At 41.3% G+C, this 19,569-nt stretch overlaps 1 protein-coding gene across 2 annotated transcripts in view; it reads right to left on the reverse strand.

Moving 5' to 3' along the window:
- CASTOR2 (cytosolic arginine sensor for mTORC1 subunit 2) overlaps positions 1–19,569 on the reverse strand; it is a 275,537-nt gene that overhangs the window by 136,818 nt on the left and 119,150 nt on the right. For both annotated transcript variants that reach the window (XM_073574914.1, XM_073574911.1), the window contains exon 3: positions 14,692–14,762. In XM_073574914.1, coding sequence (XP_073431015.1) covers positions 14,692–14,762 — 71 coding nt within the window. The remainder of the gene's footprint in view (positions 1–14,691; positions 14,763–19,569) is intronic.

Genomic DNA, 19,569 nt, shown 5'->3' on the forward strand with positions numbered 1-19,569 from the left:
GAAAGAGAGAGAGAGAGACCGGGGTATGAAAGAGAGAGAGAACGGGGAATGAAAGAGAGAGAGAGACCGGGGTATGGAAGAGAGAGAACGGGGTATGAAAGAGAGAGAGATATCCGGGCATGGGCACAGGGTAAAACCGTGCATGCGGTGGCCGTATCAGGTAGAAGCCTGATCCGGCGGCCGGAATGTGCCATTGAGAAACATTGTCCTGCAGAGCTGGAAGGGCCGCATACGTCCATGTCCGGCTTTTTTCGCAGGACAAAAAAACGCTGCAGCACCCGTCCTGTCCGGCAGCCGGACAGAGGAATTCAGCCGGATCCGGTAAAAACGGGAACAAACGGAAGCACATGCGGCGCGATCCGGCGCATGTGCTTCTCAATGACAAAAAAACGCATCCGGCGGTAAAAAAAATTGATCCTTTTTTTGCACACATGCCGGATTGTGCCTGACGGCACAAACCGAATGTGTGAAAGAGGCCTAAAAGGGCATTTAAACTGGAAAAAAAAAAAAAGAAAAAGTGGTGAAGGTTTCGTTACTCTAAAGAATGAACACATTTTGCAGTGACTTGCCTGGCATTGCAAAAACCAGGCCAGCAACAAAAACAGAAAGAAATTTCTGTGACATAAGAAGCCATCATCTTATATCAATAAGGTCTCATTTTCACACGTCAGTGTGCTTTCTCATGTATCAATACGTACTGTTATTCATAATTTTGAATCAGAGTATCATCAGGGTGTCAGCTTTTAACACCAGTGTTTCATTAGTCATTTTCACTGATGAAAATCAATAAATAATCAATAAATCATTTGCAAAGCTTCACGGATAAATTACAATGTTAACCATGGACTGCCCACTGTTGCCATTCGTGTGGTCCATTCTTTCCACAAACTTCTATGGTTAATTTTGATTTGTGACTTAGATTGAAAACAGACATGTTGTTGCAAATTCTTGCGGAACACTCCGTAAAAATAACAGACATATAAACAGCGTATCTGTGAAAAACACAGATCGAACATGTATGTGACTGACGGACGTCTGGCTGGTTAAAAATGCCACAGTCCGATGGATGCCACCATCCCCATACATGAAATCAGGCTGAGATTAGCATCAATACACTGTAGTTATTGACTTATTGTCAGCGTGGACTAATCCTGACACTGGAACGTAGGGGATCCCTGTGATAATTAGATTTATGGATGAAGCTTATTGCATGTAAGTGAACTCTATGGCAAGGAAGAACAAGATTTGTAAGAGTTTCTAGAAGAAGGGCTGTAGGCTCCTGTCAAAGTTCTGGCTCTTTTGCAGTGGCTAAATACATGACTGTTCAGTCCAACTTAGCTTTAGATGTCATAATAGAACTTATTCAGAGCATTCTTTACTGAACATTGCACTTTGCTTCTCAAGGAAATGGCAATAATTTAAGAGATAATCAATGTAACAACACTGTTCTGTAATTTCTGGGGAGGTGAGAAAATAATGACACCAGCAGGGCTATTCATACCACCCACACTTCAGAAGAGGCTAACACCTATGTAATAAAACCATTAAAAGACATTTTATTATTCCATTTACAATGGCACTTTTTTACCAATTATTTATTTAATAAGTAGTTGTGAAAGTTATAATCAAGGTGGGTCCTGCTTTTACCATTCAACGTATAGGTAATTATATGCAACAGGTAATATGAAGGTGGAAGTGACAACATAACCGACAAATTGCAAACCTTGTAAAGGATTTCTGCTTTTTGTTTTTTGATCTGATTACTTCATTAAATCTGTAGTCTCATGACCATAAAGTGCTAACAACAACATCTACCATTATCAAAATCACTGATGAGGCTATATGGGGGTGACTGGTAACTATGGCAACTGCAGCATTACTCTTACGGTACATATCGTAACCAACCTGTATAATTGAACTTCTATACTTTAAACCCATAGTTTACTAGAGATGTAATGTTGCTTCCTAAAAGCTGAGGTTCTATTATGCCTACCCTTTTTTAGGCTAGGGTCACATGACCATATTTTCTCCCATTCGAGAGAATTGGGTTGATTATATTGTGATCCGATTTTCTCGGATGAGTAGATGGAAAAAAACATTTCTTCATCTTGTCCGTCTGTGAAAATCAGACCACACTTGGATGTCATCAAAGTGAGGTCCAATTTTTTCAACGCATTCAATGACTTGCACCATGTCCAAGTGTGATCTGAATATTGGATGTAATTCATGCATGCTGCAATTTTTCCCTTAGACAAACTCTGTCTGAGGAAAATAATCGGGCATTTTAACAGCTCATAGAGTAACACTGGTCCAAGTGTGATCCAATGTTTTGTTGGATCGGATTCGGACCGAAAACATGGTCATCTGCACAAGCCCTTACATTTAGTCTTTTGACATTTCTACCTTATTTTGTCAAAGAAGAGCAAACTTGTCTGCTGCCACCAAGGTTTAAGCTCTTATACATGTTGGATTAAAAAGTCCTCCCATTAATTTTTTTTCCCTAAATCAGTGTATATGTGCATGTACTGTAGTGCCAATGTGTTAAAATACATATTACTGTTTTCTAAATCCATAACCATTCCACTCTCCTTCTAAATGGCATCACTGCTATTCAGAGTTCAGATTCTCTGGGTACCACTGCGATCTGTGTAACCTGAAAATGGACATAATAGGGCAAGGTCATCGAGCATTAGAATCAGGCTCTAAAGCCCCCGTTACACACTGCGATATCGCTAGCAATATCGCTGTAAAGTCACCGATTTTGTGACGTTATAGCGATATTACTAGCGATATCGCTGCATGTGATACTTACCTCCGGCCGGCTCCCCCGCTGGTTATCGCTGATCGCGCGAGAAGCTCCTGGACCATTCCTCGTCGGTTGCTTCCTGTGGCGCCGACGAGCGACGCGTGGAGCCGGGCGGGAGGACGCAGGATCGCCGCGTCTGACAGGTAAGTAGCGACCCCCGTCCCCAGCGATGTCGCTGGTGAGATCTGCCTGAGTGGCAGCTCACTAGCGACCACCTAGCGATGCACCATCGATCCTGACCGCGTCATATTGCTAGTCGGGATCGCTGGTGCATCGCTAGGTGTAACGGTACCCTAAGATGCCCAAGCGAAGTAGTCATGGGTGAGCTTTGTTCCACACTCGCTCTGGCATCCTACAGACAAGGGGTGTCTCAGTCCTGGTATGTTACATTGTTTGTGGTGCTTCCTACTTACTTCTGGCCAGCAGGCCTCTTCTGGGTCCAGGAATCCCTCTTCTGGAGCCAGGGCAGCAAGCAATTCATGAGACACGTGGTTAATACAAACGGAGAATGGGAGTCTGTACAGTATTTACAAGCAGGTTTAAAGGATAAGGCCCACCGGCTTGTCATCTTTCCCACAGGTACTGGATACAACTTTAGCCCTGGTTCTTGGGATAGGTGGCATATTCCCCTTTCTGGCTTTCCTAGCCCATGGGGATCTTCCTCACCTCTAGCAGCATTTCTGGATTGCGATACCTTCTGGCCCATGTAGTCCGAGTCCATCCTTTCATCTAGCTTTACAAGCTGAGTATGCCCCTGGCCCCGACGTCCATCTCAAGGTTGCCCTTGGCCATTAGACTGAATCATACGGAAGGTATTTATGGCAATCTGCTGTCCCAAATATTGAGCTCACCTCGTCCCTAGCAGCCCACTATTCCTGCCGCACATGCGCGCCTGCCCTCGCATTAGCTGAACTGTTACTTCCTGCCTCTGTCTCCAACACTCAATACCCTCTGCCATATAGGCTGGTCACTTCAATTAACCCTGTCCCAGCTAACTGTAGCCCCATGGGGTATTCTACCTGTACCACATACAAGTACATTAAACACATTTAACCCTTTGGGAATCTGTGAGCAATCCATGGGCTCCCACCACTGTTACAAGGCTCCAAAAGTTTACACTATAAAAGAGACTTCCGGCTCACGCATAGGGCATAGAGTGAGCATGCATAGTCTGCATCTCCATCACATGACTCAAAAGAGGAACGGAATGGTGTTGGATACCAGAGAAAATGTCGATATGTCAGTATATTAAAAAGCATCTGTCAGCATATTTTTCTTATGTAATCTGACATCACCTTGAGGTAGGGGCAGAGACGCCAATTCCTGTGATGTATAACTTAGTTTACTGGGTGCAGCAATTATGGTATTGTCACCGGGTTTTTGTTGCAGACCTAGCAAAGCTCAGTGGTTGTACTGTGATATAACCTCACTCACACCACTGATTAGCTGTTTTCTGTGCACATTGAAAAGTGACAGAGCTACTAATCAGCCATGGGGTATGACTGGACTAGAATGCATAAGGACAATTGTCCAGTAGTGATAATCTGCAGAAAAAAAACAATAATTATAATGAAAAAGCAAAACACGGCCCAGCAAGTGACACATCGTTGTAAATGTAATCATGGTCTCTGATCCTACTTTATACTGCTTTCAGATTACATAGCAAAAACTTGGTGACAGACTATACACAAATTTATGGAAAAATAAAGTTCATGAGAGGGCTTCTTTGAAAGGGGCCTCCTAACTCTCCCTAACTATGTTGTATTATAGCCTATTCTTCTGTTTCCACTGGAGATAAGCTGCTGTCAGCTATTTCTGGTACTGACTTACTCCATTGTCTTCATTGAAAAGTGGAGCAGCAATGTGTATGGTTGGGTCTGAAGAGACAGCGGTCAAATGACTGTTTAGCCACAGCTATCTAAGGTGTAAGGGAGGGCGATTTAATGTCCTCAACTTGTGCATATTGGCAGTACTGGACCACAAAGCGGTATACATGGTCAGGAATTTGATAACCCAAAAAGAGTGGTCACAGTTACAGGAGTTCTAAATGACAGAAAGGCTATGTGCGCACATTGCTTATTTGATTGCAGAAATTTCTGCAAGGTTTCTTCATCTCTTGGCAGAAAAACATAGAGGAAAATGTGCGCTTTTCTGTGCGTTTTTGCATGCATTTTCTCATGCGTTTTTGTAAATCCATAGAGCCAAGATATATTATTTAAAAAAAAAAAAAAGAATTGTGATGTCATTTCCTTGTTCAATCTCTTCTTTTTTTTCTCCATTTTAGAATTTAAGACCATAATGTCATTACATAGCATGTTCAAATTTATAATGTTTACACACACACAAAATATAAGTGAATATACATATACAATACCAAGCCCGAGGTTTAGTAATGAACAGGTGTCAGCCAGATACTCTCATTAATAAAACGATACATAAAGGGTTAAATATAGACACACACACAGTCACCAGCCTATATAGATGCATTAACCTACATATGCTGTAACAAAACAGCAACTGTCAGAAATCTGAGTGAAATGCAATATCTGTTTATTTTTCAAAAAAAATAAAAAAATTGCGTGGGCTCCAGTATAATTTTCATAACCAGCCAAGGGAAAGCTGACGGCTGATGTTAATATTCTGGGAAGGAGCCATTAGCCATAAAGGTTCCAGGCTATTAATATCAGCTCACAGCATTTCGCTTAGCCTTTACTGGCTAGTTTACATGGGTCCCCCTATAAAATCAAACCAGCAAAGTCTAGGTAGACAGCTACAGACTGATATTAATAGCCTGGGAAGGGGCCGAGGATACTGGCACCCCAAGGTAAAAAACATCTGCTCTCAGCCACCCCAGAAATGGCACATCTCATAGATGCACCAATTCAGGCACTTAGCCTCACTCTTCCCACTTGCCCTGTAGCGGTGACAAGTGGGGGTCATATTTGTGGGGTTGATGTCACCTTTGTATTGTCACGTGACATCAAGCTCACAGGTTAGAAATGGAGAGGCGTCTATAAGACACCTATCCATTATGACTCCATAGTGATATTGTATAAAAACCATAGACACACAGAATAAAGTCCTTTATTTGAAATAATCACCCAGACTCCTTTATTGAATCTAAATTTTGCCATACTTACTGAACGCCTAATCTCGGACGCCCTCGTCTCCTGCACACAATCAAAAAATAATAAACCAACACATAATACTAACCTGTCCGACATAGTCCACTTAATAATAAGTGTCCCACGGCGATATCACATGTAGAACAGTCACATCAGGAGATGTGACCGCTCTACCCCGCCGCTGTGAGGAGGTAATTGCTCCCGCAGTGCATCAATGAGCTGCCGTAAGAGTTCACCGGAGTTTATCAGCTCCGATGCGCTCACTTACGGCACTACCGCTGTGTGAGAAGTGTCTCACACAGCATTGCCATATGTGAGAGCACCAGAGCTGATCAGCTGATGAACTCCGGTGAACTCACATGGCAGCTCAGTGATACATTGCGGAGTGATTACCTCCTGTCAGTGTATCGCCGGAGGCCGGGTGAGATCGCCGAGGGATACACGGTATTAAATGGACTATGGTGGAAAGGCGAGTAAATATTGGTTTATTTTTGATTTTTTGCAGGAGACACGGGCATCGGGGATTAGGCATTCGGCGAGTATGTATTTTGTATGTGAATATTGACAGTCATCTTGTGTTTCTTCCATTTTCTAATAATTGTGCAAACAGTTGTTGCCTTCTCTCAAGCTGCATGCCTATTGTCCTGTAGCCCATCCCAGCCTTGTGCAGGTTTACAATTATGTCCCTGGTGTCCTGAGACAGCTCTTCGATCTTGGCGATGGTGGATAGGTTGGAGTGTAATTGTTTGAGTATGTGGACAGGTGTGTTTTAAAAAGGTAACGGGTTCAAATACTTGCAATTAATACAGGTAATGAGTACAGAGTAGGAGGACTTCTAAAAGAAAAACTAACAGGTCTGTAAGAGCCAGAATTCTTGCTGGTTGGTAGGTGATCAAATACTTATTTCATGCAATAAAATGCAATTTAATTACCGTATTTAAAAATCATACAATATGATTTTCTGTTTTTTTATTATTAGATTATGACTCTCACAGTTGAAGTGTACCTACAATACAAATTACAGACCTCTCCATTCTTTTTAGGTGGGAAAACCGGCAGCATATCAAATGCTTATTTTTCTCACTGCATTTAAAACAGGCATTGGAATCTGCAGAATGCATTCATTGTTTGCTAGAAATTTAAGAGTTACCAAAAATAAACTAAAAAATCACCATTAGTAACACTGCTTCATCTTCACCACAGGGAATTCCTACTGTAACATATAGGAACAGTGGAAATCCCATCCTTAGGATAAGCTCATAGTTACATTTTCTAAACTATCCTTTCTGGAACCCTCAAAACATAAACGGTTAGAAAGCTAGAAATGGTTTCATGAATGTAGCCCAATGGATAAAAGTTTAGCCGGTTTAAGGCAGAATGTAGTCAAAGAGGGAAACCAAAGAGGGAAAGTCCTGTATTAATTAATGACTATACGTACATATGATTTTTAATTTGAAAGTCACAATGTGATATGCCAAAGATGAAAATCACAGTCCAAATGGCTGCATTCTGCTAACACATAAGAAGTTGACATTCTAGGTGACAATATATAAAACACAACTGCAGGATTATGATTTATGGCAATGTAAGATGGTACACAAGCAGACATGACCTTTAAGAAGGATTTGGGTTTTGGAGTATAAATAGCTCTTTTCTCCATAGACCTCTGAGCATTAACCACCAACACAACGGTTCTGAATAATAAAAAAACTAAAAGGCCCCTTTCATGCAGAAAAACATGAAAGCTCTACATGATGCATAAGTCCCAAGTGTTCAAATAAGAGGAACACTTGGGACTTATGTATCATGCATACCATAAACATGAAGCAGTTCAGTGATCTTCTGTTTTTCATCCAAAACCGTAGGTAAGCTTATTTATTAGGGTTATTCATTTGGATCTCATTTAAACTGTAGTCAAATCCTCTGCATTCTTTCCAAACATTTCAAATCACCAAAGGAGATCTGTTATTATGAAAACAGATGTGGCTTCTGCGCAAGTAGAACGATAGCAAGGCGATTACATATGCCAACCTTCACATTTCTCAGAGTGTAAAATAATTAGAACATACAACACTACACCCTACATGATATGAAGTTTGAGAAATTTTTGGTAACATTAAAGTATTATGGCTCAAGGGATCTCTGTCTTGCAGAGTTGAAAATGGACAGATGGCCGTACACCTGTCCCTCTCCATTCTCGTTGGCCATTCTCAAGATAGGCGAGACCTGCAACTTGCAGACATTTATGGCTTATCCTGTGCCTATATGTGCAAGCACTACGCAAGAGTGTGCATAGCAATAGCTGAATCTATATATTCATGCACGCAAATACATATTATATATATTACACACACAGGTACAGTTAGGTCCAGGAATAATTGGACAGTGTTATAAGTTTGGGCATTTTAGCTCTTTACTAAAACATATTTAAAAATCGGATATATAGCTGTGAGAAAACGTTTTTGCCCCCTTCCTGATATCATGTACTTTTGCACGTATATGACGCTTAAATGTTTCCGATCACAAAACAAATTTAAAATATTAGACAAAGATAACACAAGTAAACTCAAAATGCAGTTTTTAATTTAAAGTCTTTACTATTATGGGAAAAGAAATCCAAACCTATAGGACCCTGTGTGAAAAATTGATCGCCCCCTAAATCTAATAAATGATTGGGCCACCCTTAGCAGCAATAACTGCAATCAAGCGTTTGTGATAACTGGCAATGAGTCTTTTACAATGCTCTGGAAGAATTTTGCACACTCATCTTTGCAGAATTGTTGTAATTCGGCCACATTGGAGGGCTTTCAGAGCATGAACCGCCTTTTTAAGCTCATGCCACGGCATCTCACAGCATCTCGTATTAAGATCAGGACCTTGAGTAGGCCACTCCAAAGTCTTAATTTTGTTTTTCTTAAGCCATTCAGAGGTCAACTTGCTGGTGTGTTTTGCATCATGGTCCTGCTGCATAACCCAAATGTGCATCAACATGTTGGTGTGATGTTTCTTTTCTGACATGCTGTGGTACTTCTACGCCAGATGTAATGGGACATACACCTTCCAAAAAGTTCAACTTTGTCTCTTAAGTTCACTGATTATTCTCCCAAAAGTCTTGGGTATCATCAAGATGTTTTCTGGCAAAACTGAGAAGAGCCTTTATGTTCTGCTCAGCAGTGGTTTTTGTCTTGAAACTTTGCCATGAAGGCCATTTTTTCCCAGCTTCTTTCTTATGGTGATGTCATGAACACTGAAGTTAACTGAGGCAAGTGAGGCCTGCAGTTCTTTGTATGTTGATGTGGGGTCCTTTGTGACCTCTTCGATGAGAGTATGTGCTCTTGGGGTAATTTTGGTCTGCTGGCCACTCTGGAGAAGGTTAACTGCTGTTCCAGATTTTCACCATTTGTGGATAATGGCTCTCATTGTGGTTCGTTGGAATTCCAAAGCTTTAGAAAATGCTTTATAACCTTTTCCAGACTGAAAGAGCTCAATTACTTTGTTTCTCATTTGTTCAAGAATTTCTTTGGATCGCAGAATGATGTCTACCTTTTGGGAATCTTTTGGTCTACTTTACTTTGTCAGACAGGTCCTATTTAAGAGATTTCTTGATTGAGAACAGGTGTGGCAGTAATCAAGGCCTGGGTGTGGCTAGGAAATTTGAACTCAGCTTCACGAAGATGTGGTAAACCACTGTTAATTTATGTTTTAAGGGAGGGGACAATCATTTTTTCACAGAGACCTGTAGGTTTGGATTTCTTTTTCCTTCATTTAAATACTCAATTTTGTGTTTATTTGTTATCTTGGTCTAATATTTAAATTTGTTTGGTGATCTGAAACATTTACGTGTGACAAACACTTAAAAGAATAGGAAATCAGGAAATCACACGGCTGTATTACCTCAAAAGCTGTTTAATGGACTACATGGGCATGACCTATCCTTAGGATGATTAATCAATGTCTCATTGGCAAGGTTCAGCATCTATCACCCCCGATGATCAGCTGTTGGAGGCAGCAGCTGCCGTCTGGAAGTACTCACTTGCGGAGCTAGCTGTCTTCTGGTAGTGAATGCCACAGGTTACTGAACATGCGCATCCTATTGCTTTGTGCAGTACCAAGCCTTGGACACTGCCAGAAGACAGAGCAGCTCAGCAAGCGAGTACATCTGGCAGCTGACAACACTGATAACAGTTGACTGGCAGGGGCGCTAGGTGTTGGACCACCTCGGCGGATCAGACACTGATGACCTTTCCTAAGGATAGGTCATCAATGTAATAAGAGTGAACAAAACTTAAGGCAGAAAGACCCACAGACAAGCAACAACTGAAGTCAGCTGCAGTAAAGGCCTGGCAAAGCATAACAAATTAGGAAACACAGTGTTGGGTTACATCCATGGTTTCCAAACTTCAGGCAGTTATTTCCTGCAAAGGATTCTCAACAAAGTATTAAAAATGAATATTTTGTTTATGATAAAATTCATTTTTCCTATTACTTTTAAGCCCCTGAAATAAGGAGGCTTTGTAGAAAAATAAATACCAACACAAAAGACTGAGGAAACAAGGAGAAAACATTAAAGAGACACACTCTGAAACTAATCAACAAACCCACGTATGAAAACGAGTGCACACAAAGGTCTCATAAAAGCTAACAATTTATTAAATATACTTAAAAAATATTTCTTTTAAATACAAAAGACATACATATACCAAAAAGCAGAAAGTTCCTAGAAGTGGAACCAGTAACGTACAAAGTAAGAGATATGACACGCCCCCTGCCGAAGCCTCTGGGTGAAACGTGCATTGGGGCAGATGGACCAGGACGCATGTAGTAGACCCCCTTTCACTGTCATACCATCTTTTGTGTAAGTACTTACCTTATGCATTTTTCACTAATTTATTTACTACCAGTCATGACACTTGTTATTTGACTTGGATTATTACATTGATGAGGTCCTTTGCCCTATTTGGAATCTGTTGTGTTACTTTACAGCTCTTACTTTGTACACATTACTGGTGCCAGTTCTAAGAACATTCTGCTTTGTTATATGTATGTCTTTTGTATTTTAAAAAAATATTTTTTTAAGTATATTTAATAAATTGTTAGCTTTTATGAGACCTTTGTGTGCACTCGTTTTCATACGTGGGTTTGTTTGCAGAAAAATGGTTGCACTTGCTAAATATTTCATAGGAGATTTTTGTTCAACTACTTGTATTAAACCTAAAACTTCAATTGCTTCTCAGTTGTTTCATTTTAAATAAAAAAAACTGTGGCATGCAGAGCCTAAATCACAAAGATTCTGTCACTGTCCAAATATTTCATGACCTAACTGTATTCTACCCACACATGTACAGTATATAGTATATTGGCCTATGTCTTGGCATACATTATCCTGCACATTAATATAGGAGTGCTAGCCTTCTTCCTAAAAGCAAAGCATATCGTAAGAAAAGGATCCATTGCTTAAATCAGGATTATGTGTTACATGTATTTTTTTGGTAATATTTTTCTTTCCTCATATCACGATCTTTATGAAAAAAACAAACAGAAATTAGTAAATCTTGCTATTTTCACTCTGGCCACTAGGGCTTTTTAGACTACAAATTTTGCCCTTTCAGAAAGAGTTTACAGGAGTTTTCTTATCATCAGAGGCAGTATTACAATGACCGATAGCGCCTCTATATACAGCGAATAACATAGGATTCACTAATCACAGTATGTGATGTCATGGTCTTCCCTGCTCCCTCTCCCTTCACAATGACCTTTGCCCAGGCCCATTAAGTGCTTTAAAGAAAAATACATAATATGGAACAAAATATATTGTGAAATAGAAAAAAAAAAAAAAAAAGCACAAAAGCTGGTTTTAAATAATAGGTAATTTCCAATAGTCAGAGGCTGGATGGATTATTCTCATTTTAGCCAACAAAAGTGAATGGTTTGAATTTGTATTTCTTTTTTAATAAAAAAAAAAAAAATGTTAAATCACACGACTTGAACCTGTGGTATGATTATGTAAGCCATAATCCTCAACATTAACAGAAATAAACACTTGAAATACATCACTCTGTTTGTAATGACTTTATAATATACTAGATGTGGGCACAATGCTATTGCATCGGGAGGGCAGTGTGTCCCGCAGCTGCCTGCCCACCCACCTCCGTGCAGTCACAGCCGGCAGGAAAGATGGTGGTTTGCGGTCTGTGCTGGAGATGGGGTGCGGCACTGAGGGCACCCGCACCCCATCTCCAGCACAGGCCGCAAGCCGCGGTCTTTCCTGCCGGCTGTGACTGCACGGAGGTGGGTGGGCAGGCAGCGGTGGGATCTGGCGCATATAGTCAGGCGGCGGGTCCTAGCGGGGGGTCCGGCGGAAGGTCCTGGCGGCGATCCGGCGGCGGGTCCTGGCAGAGGTCCGGCGGTGGGTCATATTGGAGGTCCAGCAGCGGGTCCAGCGTTGGCAGCGGGGGGTCTGGCGTGGGTGTCCCGCTGGTGGTACTGCGAAGGGCCTGGTACCACCAGCGGGTGCCATATTGGAATACCCATCACTTGGATATTCCAATATGGCGGTCAGTATATTTCCGGTGTGGCGCGGTGGATTGTGGGATTTGAGGACGTCCGGATGGAAGCGGATGACAGACAATTTTAGGTAAGTATATAATAGAGGAGTTTCACTTTTTGTATTGAAGAACTGAAGTAAATTAACTTTTTGATGATATTCTAATCTTGCAAGAAGGACCTGTATATATAGTGAAAATGCCAGCTTTCCATGAAGCTCAGCCTGCTCTTTGATCACATGTACGGGATGTTGCGTCAAGGGGTTCACCAATTTCTTTTTTTCCATGGTGGGCTTACCCGTGACTCAAATTCAGAACCTGTGACATGGAAATCTGAAACATTAACAGTGAGCCAAAGATATTTTTCTCTACCCACAAATCTAAATGTTATTCTTCTTCTTTGCTGTACTGTTGTATCAATAGAGAGATACATCGCTATATACCAGTACATGTGTACATTAGGCCTGTTTCACACTTCAGTTTTTTGTGTCAGTTAAAATCCGCCAAAAAGGCGGAAAAGCGGATCCGTTCCTAACTGATGTGAACGGATGCCACCAGAACCGTTTTTTGACGGATCCACCGAATGAAGAATTTTAAAGGAACCGCTGGCCGGGAAGGGGAGAGAGACAGAAAGAGAGAGAGAGATCCGCCGGTAATGCAACTCAATGGGGAAAAAAACGGATCCGCCAAAAAAAATGGCGGATCCGTTTTTTTAAAAAACTGGCGGATTTTGACTGATGGTCAAAAACGGAAGTGTGAAACAGGCCTTATGGGTAAAATGAAGCTGAAAAAATAAAGTCCAGGGATTTTTTTCCCCATTAAGGTTGCTAAAATTAATAATCACATTTTTATAATTTACCTTTCTTCTCTTCATAAACCAGTAAATAACAAGGTCATATATACTATCCCTTTTATTGCAACAACCCAAACAATACAGAAAACATTATAAAGTAACTGGTGTAATAAAAGGGGCAAATTATTTACTTTTTTCCAATTTAAACTATAGCAAATAAATGTAAAATTTATATATGTGTATGCACAGATTTTATATACTATATTTTACATCTACTATTGAGATGATCATGTTTTTGCATAAATGGGTAGGTAATGGGGGGGTAGACATATTCTACACAGGAGCCCTTCACTGTCAGTGTCCACCCCTAAATAAAAAATTTGCTGACTATTGTCAGTTTTCATAAATTGGGGTGGTCTCCAAAACTTATAGTGACCCGTGCAATTCATTGGTTTTATTATATTAAGGGGGAGGAGAGGGAATCAACATTCCATAAGAAAATACACTATATGAAAATATAACAAAACATTCAGTAATATTTCTGCATTTATTGGCATGATCGGATGTCGGCACAAACACAGGAAGAGCCACGGGGGGAGCTGGGAGCACGGTGCAATCAACGTAAGTTGAGTTAAGTGTTTGTTATTTTATCATGTGTGTGCCAGCAGGGGGCATATAGTGGCCGGGGGGCCATGTGCTTGCCAGCAGGGGCCATATAGTGACCAGGGGGCCATGTGCGTGCCAGCAGGGGGGCATATAGTGACCGGGGGGCATATGCGAGCCAGCAGCGGGGCGGGGCCATGTGCATGCCAGCAGGGGGGCATATAGTGACCGGGGGGGCCATGTGTGTGCCAGAAGAGGGGCATATAGAGAGAGGGGGGCCAAGTGTGTGCCAGCAGGGGGCATATAGTGATTGGGGGGCCATATCCAGGATGGGATGGGGAGATTATGTGCCAGCACAAAGGGGCAATGTGCCAATGTACCAGCAGCACAGGGGGGAAATGTGCCAGCACAAGGGGGCAGTGTACCAGCACAAGGGGGCAGTGTGCCAGCAGCACAGGGGGAGCAATTTGCCAGCACAAGGTGGCAATGTGCCAGTAGCAAAGGGGGGCAATGTGCCAGCACAGGGGGGCTATGTGTCAGCACAAGGGGGCCATGTGCCAGGATGGGGGTTATGTAGATACTAGGATGAGGGACATATATATGATTTGTAAGACAGACACTGGCACTATAAGACAGATGCCCATTTAACATAAAAAATTGTGTTTTTCTCTTTTTCTTCACCAAATTTGGGGGTGCGTCTTATATTCAGGTGCAACTTATAAAGCCAAAAATACGGTATTTAAGAGACATATATACATAAAATTTGAGAACTAAAACTGCCTTTTTTTAAAAGAAAGACAGCCTTAAGAAAAAAATCCATACCTAGAAACCCTTCTTCATCCACGATAATAGTATAGTCTTCTGGAGTTTCAGTCAGACTGAAAAACTTGCACCTATAATGAGAAAAAGACAGACATTTAACAGTGAAGCCTAGTTCCCAAGATATTAGGGACTTCAACCCTTTTTATGTGCAGTAACCCTCAATGAGGTACCCAAAATTCTCATATTTCCCACTTAAAGAGGACCTTTAACCAGTTTTTCAAGGTAAAATGCCACTTATAGCATGTTAAACTGTCTACATGATGAAATAGTGGCTGACAGGGCTGAGACAAATGTAGTTTTTATTTATTGATTCATTACTCCTCTCTGTTACGATGATATTAGTTTGAACACTTTGCATTATGATTTATGTTATAGTTTAACTGGGAGTTACCAGAGATTGGTCTCTGGAGTTGTATACCTCATCCCCTGCACGTGGTTGACCAATCATAAACAGGCAGAAAACACCCAGGGAAAAAAGAACACTCCCTCCTCACTGATCTCTACAGCTACTGTGTAGAGATACAGCAAAGCTAAGTTGTGGATTGTTACAAACCCTTCCAGATCTCCTCTTAGTCTCACAGTGCTGTCAGCTGTTGCCCTCACTGCCATGAGATGAGATCTGGAAGTGTTTGTAATGATTCAAAACTGAGCTTTGCTGTATCTCTACACAGTCGCTGCAGATATCAGTGAGGAGAGAGTGTTCTTTTCTCCCTTGTGAGATGCTGCCTACTTATGATTAGTCAGATCTAAATTCCAATGGCCAATATCGCCATAAAGAGAGGAAAAATTAAAGAAATAAAAACCTATGTTTTACTTAGCTCTGGAGCCACTATTCCAGGATGTGGCCAGTTTAAATCGCTCAAACTGGTCAAAGGGTTAATCCCATCTTCGTAGATGAATTTTATTGGTTAATGCTTATAAAAACAAGCACTTTTGCAATTTACTGTTTATTAAAATGGGAAGCCTCGTCTTGAAAAAGTAACCATTTTCTATTGTTTACAGCTTGTTGCCTAGGAGACCATCTTGCCATCTTGTAAGCGTAGCACTGAAGCTGGCTGGGTTTAATAGAACAGTGCGCTCCTGCAATCTTGCTAGCTTTAAAGCAGTGCTTGCAAGTTTAAAAGTAAAAAGATTATAAGCACAGTGCATGCTCAACCACTGCGGTTAGACAGCAGTTGTGGTCGGTCGCCTAGGCAATGAGTTTCATACAAAAGAAAAAAGTGTTAATTTATCAAGAATGGCTAAAAAAATTTTTTTTACAGTAAATTGCAAAAGTGCTTGTTTTTACAAGTAATATCTAAAAGTACCCATCTACAAAGATGGGAACAAAGGTATTTTACCTACTTTTAAAACCATCCTCCATCCACAAAATAGTGGATAACTTACTGATTGCTGCAGATCTGACTGCTGAGCCCACCACGGGTACGAAGCATTTTGGCATAATATAGTGAATTACCGTAAGCCCTGTGCTGTAGTCTTATGTAGAATAAAAAAAAAAAAAAAAACAACTACACTACTACCGCCACAATTCATCACAAACCAGTGCAAGAAAAGAAATCTAGACTTTTAAAATATCCCGCCGCATCGTATAGGGAACGTATAGACCACCTCTCTATAGAGGTATAGGTGGCACCTGGGACACATACCCATTACGTTTATTTAGTTAACTGTCTAACAAGCTTGCATTTTTAGATTATGAGATTAAAAGATACTTTTACAAATCGGTTTAACTGGAATAGTCTTGGGGGAAAACAAAGGAAAGAAAAATCATACAAGCCATAACATTGTGGTCCCTAGGAACCCATAAAGCATCCCAGCCATATAACAGCATTATTTCCCACTAAGCAGTGATGTAATCATGGACCACACAATGAAAAGTGGTCAGCCGAAATTTTGTGCAAAAGTTCAACATTCCGTAGTAGTGAAGACTTCTAATAACATATTTTCGATATGGTATTTAATCTTCAAGCATCTCCATTTCCCTGGGAGGCATGTAGTGTAGAAATGGTGGAAAACATATGTCTTATTTATATCTTGGCAGCAGAATGTAGATGTATCATTAGATCAGACAAACCTCATAGTGAACAAAAGCTTAACCCATGGCACGATTACATCAGTGTGGCTCACCGACTAACCCCTCCAACCCCACACCTTCTTAGTAACACACAAATGGCAGCACTAGGAATGATGATTGCCACTTCCCTGCACCTCTCAATAAACCTTTAATCTATATTTTCGGTAATTAAACCATTTAAGCAGCAATCTATCACAGCCAATTTATTCTTCGAGATGCAACAACACTGCCAAACTCAAGCAGATTCCAAGGTGAGAGGAAGATGGTTATATATAGCAATGGAAATATGCTTTTCTTAGATGACAGGTCTCTAACACAAAAATAACACTTGGCCTATATGAAACGGATATTAATAGGATCCACAAATCTATATGTTCCGGCATTTCAGGACTACAGTAGGAAAGTATAATATATATATCAGCACAACTTCTCCCACTGAAAACATTCTGTAGACCACATTAACAACATTAAAGGTACAATAGTGTTAGAATGTAAAGGATTTATTCAGGACTCTTTTTTTTACTATGGGCTTAAAAACTAACAGGCATGTAGTTGCTAACTACCTGCCAGTTCTACCCAGCGCAGGCACAGATCGGACACTGACCACTCCTGCCAGCGGTTCAGCAGCTCAACGTCAACAGAGCAGCTCTTCCTCTTCTGGGCTGCTCTGTCGACGTCATGCTGATTGACAGACTGCTCCCCGCAGTTAGGCAGCAGGGAGACGGTTGTCAATCAGCATGATGTCAGCAGTTAAGGTACTGTCACACTTAGCGATGCACCAGCGATCCCGACCAGCAATATGACGCTGTCAGGATCGCTGGTGCATCACTAAGTGGTCGCTAGTGAGCTGTCACACAGGCAGATCTCACCAGCGACATCTCAGGGGTTGGGGTTGCTACTTACCTGTCAGATGAGGCGATCCTGACGTCCTCCCGCCCGCGTCCACGCGTCGCTCGTCGTCACAGCAGGAAGCCCCAGCAGGAAGCTGATGACGAGAAACGGTCCAGGACGTTCTCGCGCGATCAGCGATAACCAGCGGGGGAGCGGTCGGAGGTAAGTATCAGTCATAGCGATATCGCTAGCAATATCGCTACTACGTTACAAAAACCAGTGACGTTATAGCGATATTGCTAGCGATATCGTTTAGTGTGACAGGCCCTTTATACTCTGTCAACAAAGCCAAGCAGAAAAGACTCTTCTCTATCGAGGTGACATTAGTGGAAAACACTGAATCTCCAGCAGGAGCGGTCTGTGACCACTCTGTGCAAGCGGAGATTGGCGCCGAGCACAACAGGCAGGTAGGTAGCAACTACCTGCCTGGTTTTTTTTTTGTCTTTTTTTTACTAATGGGACTAAAAACTAAGTCTTGGCTGAACCCTTAAATCAGAATTATTATCTACACCCCTGCAGAATGTTGGCTTGCCAGCATTGAAGTGCAGCTTTACATTTATGAACTTAACCAACTTACTCCCACTCCACGTTCCTCACCACATAGGAAAGCAAAGATTAAGAACTTCTCACCTTTTGTCGGATTTACAATCTTCTAATGGATGTGTTTTTAAGACACAAAGTGTGTGGCTAGATTTCTGCCCATTCTCTACCTCTACCTCCAATGCACATGTGAACCTGGCCTAAACCTACAACAGAACCAGCATGGAGAACTTCTAGTAGTTTGTTCTCAAGTTATTCCTGATACATTACTACACAAGAAGTCTACAATAAGAAAACAAATATAAGGATATAAATGACATTTTATTGTGCAGACTTAACATATCAGAAGAAGTATTAGGAACATTCTTCATTGAGATGACAGGGGTCCTGAAAACCTACTTGTTTCTAAGGGCTCATACTCACTAGCAAGAGACTCGCACGATACTCGTGTGAGTCTCTCACATGAAAACCTGGCACTGCCACCGGCACTCGGACCGGAGCGTGCGGCTGCATAGAAATACATGTAGGCACACGCTCTGGTCCGAGCGCCGGTGGCTGTGCCAGGTTTTCATGTGAGAGACTCACACGAGTATCGTGCGAGTCTCTTGCTAGTGAGTATGAGCCCTTACAATCACAACAGGTTCATGTGAAAACACAATGCAATTTTTTTTTACATTGAATACAGAGTCAATAAATGTCAAATTTAACCTGAAGAAGTGTGGTTTTAATATGCAGAACAAGGAAGAGAGGAGAAGTTACTGCTCAGCATTCGTAATGATGGAAAAAAAAAAATGAACTTTTTACAGGATCTCATAAACTACATTGTAAAAACTCTGCTCGGCAATCCAGTCTAATATGCATGCTGATGGCTAAATGGCCTGAATAACTCCATGATATGTTTTCATCTCCGGGTAGCTCCACATTATTAAATAGTCATGAACCTTGGTGAAAGATGCTGCTTTCTTTCAGCGGTATTCACGAAAATGTCTCAGAAACTACTTGGCTGGGTCAGATTGCATGACCAAGAGAACAGCGGTAGATCAAGCGTGACAGCCGCAGTGTCAGGATAAATCCTTGTGTTATTATGTCACACGGATTCATTATATTAATCCGATCCATTTGCAATGTTTTCTTACACACTGAAGAAAAACAGAAGTACATAGCGCATAAGACTTATCTGTTGAAAAGGTGTTTCCGTCTACCACCACCTACAATGGAACAGATAAGAGAGATAAAGTAGATTAACGGACATAAAATCAATGGCCGAACGTGACTATTTATGGATTTAGGCCCCAGAGACATTAAATGGATTTACAAATTCGATAAAATTGATGGGACAGGCAATCAATAGCAGATTGGTGGGGGTTACTGCA

Source organism: Dendrobates tinctorius, unplaced genomic scaffold, assembly GCF_039654945.1.
Source record: "Dendrobates tinctorius isolate UK_male_01 unplaced genomic scaffold, ASM3965494v1 ptg000007l, whole genome shotgun sequence".
Classification (NCBI taxonomy): Eukaryota; Metazoa; Chordata; class Amphibia; order Anura; family Dendrobatidae; genus Dendrobates; species Dendrobates tinctorius.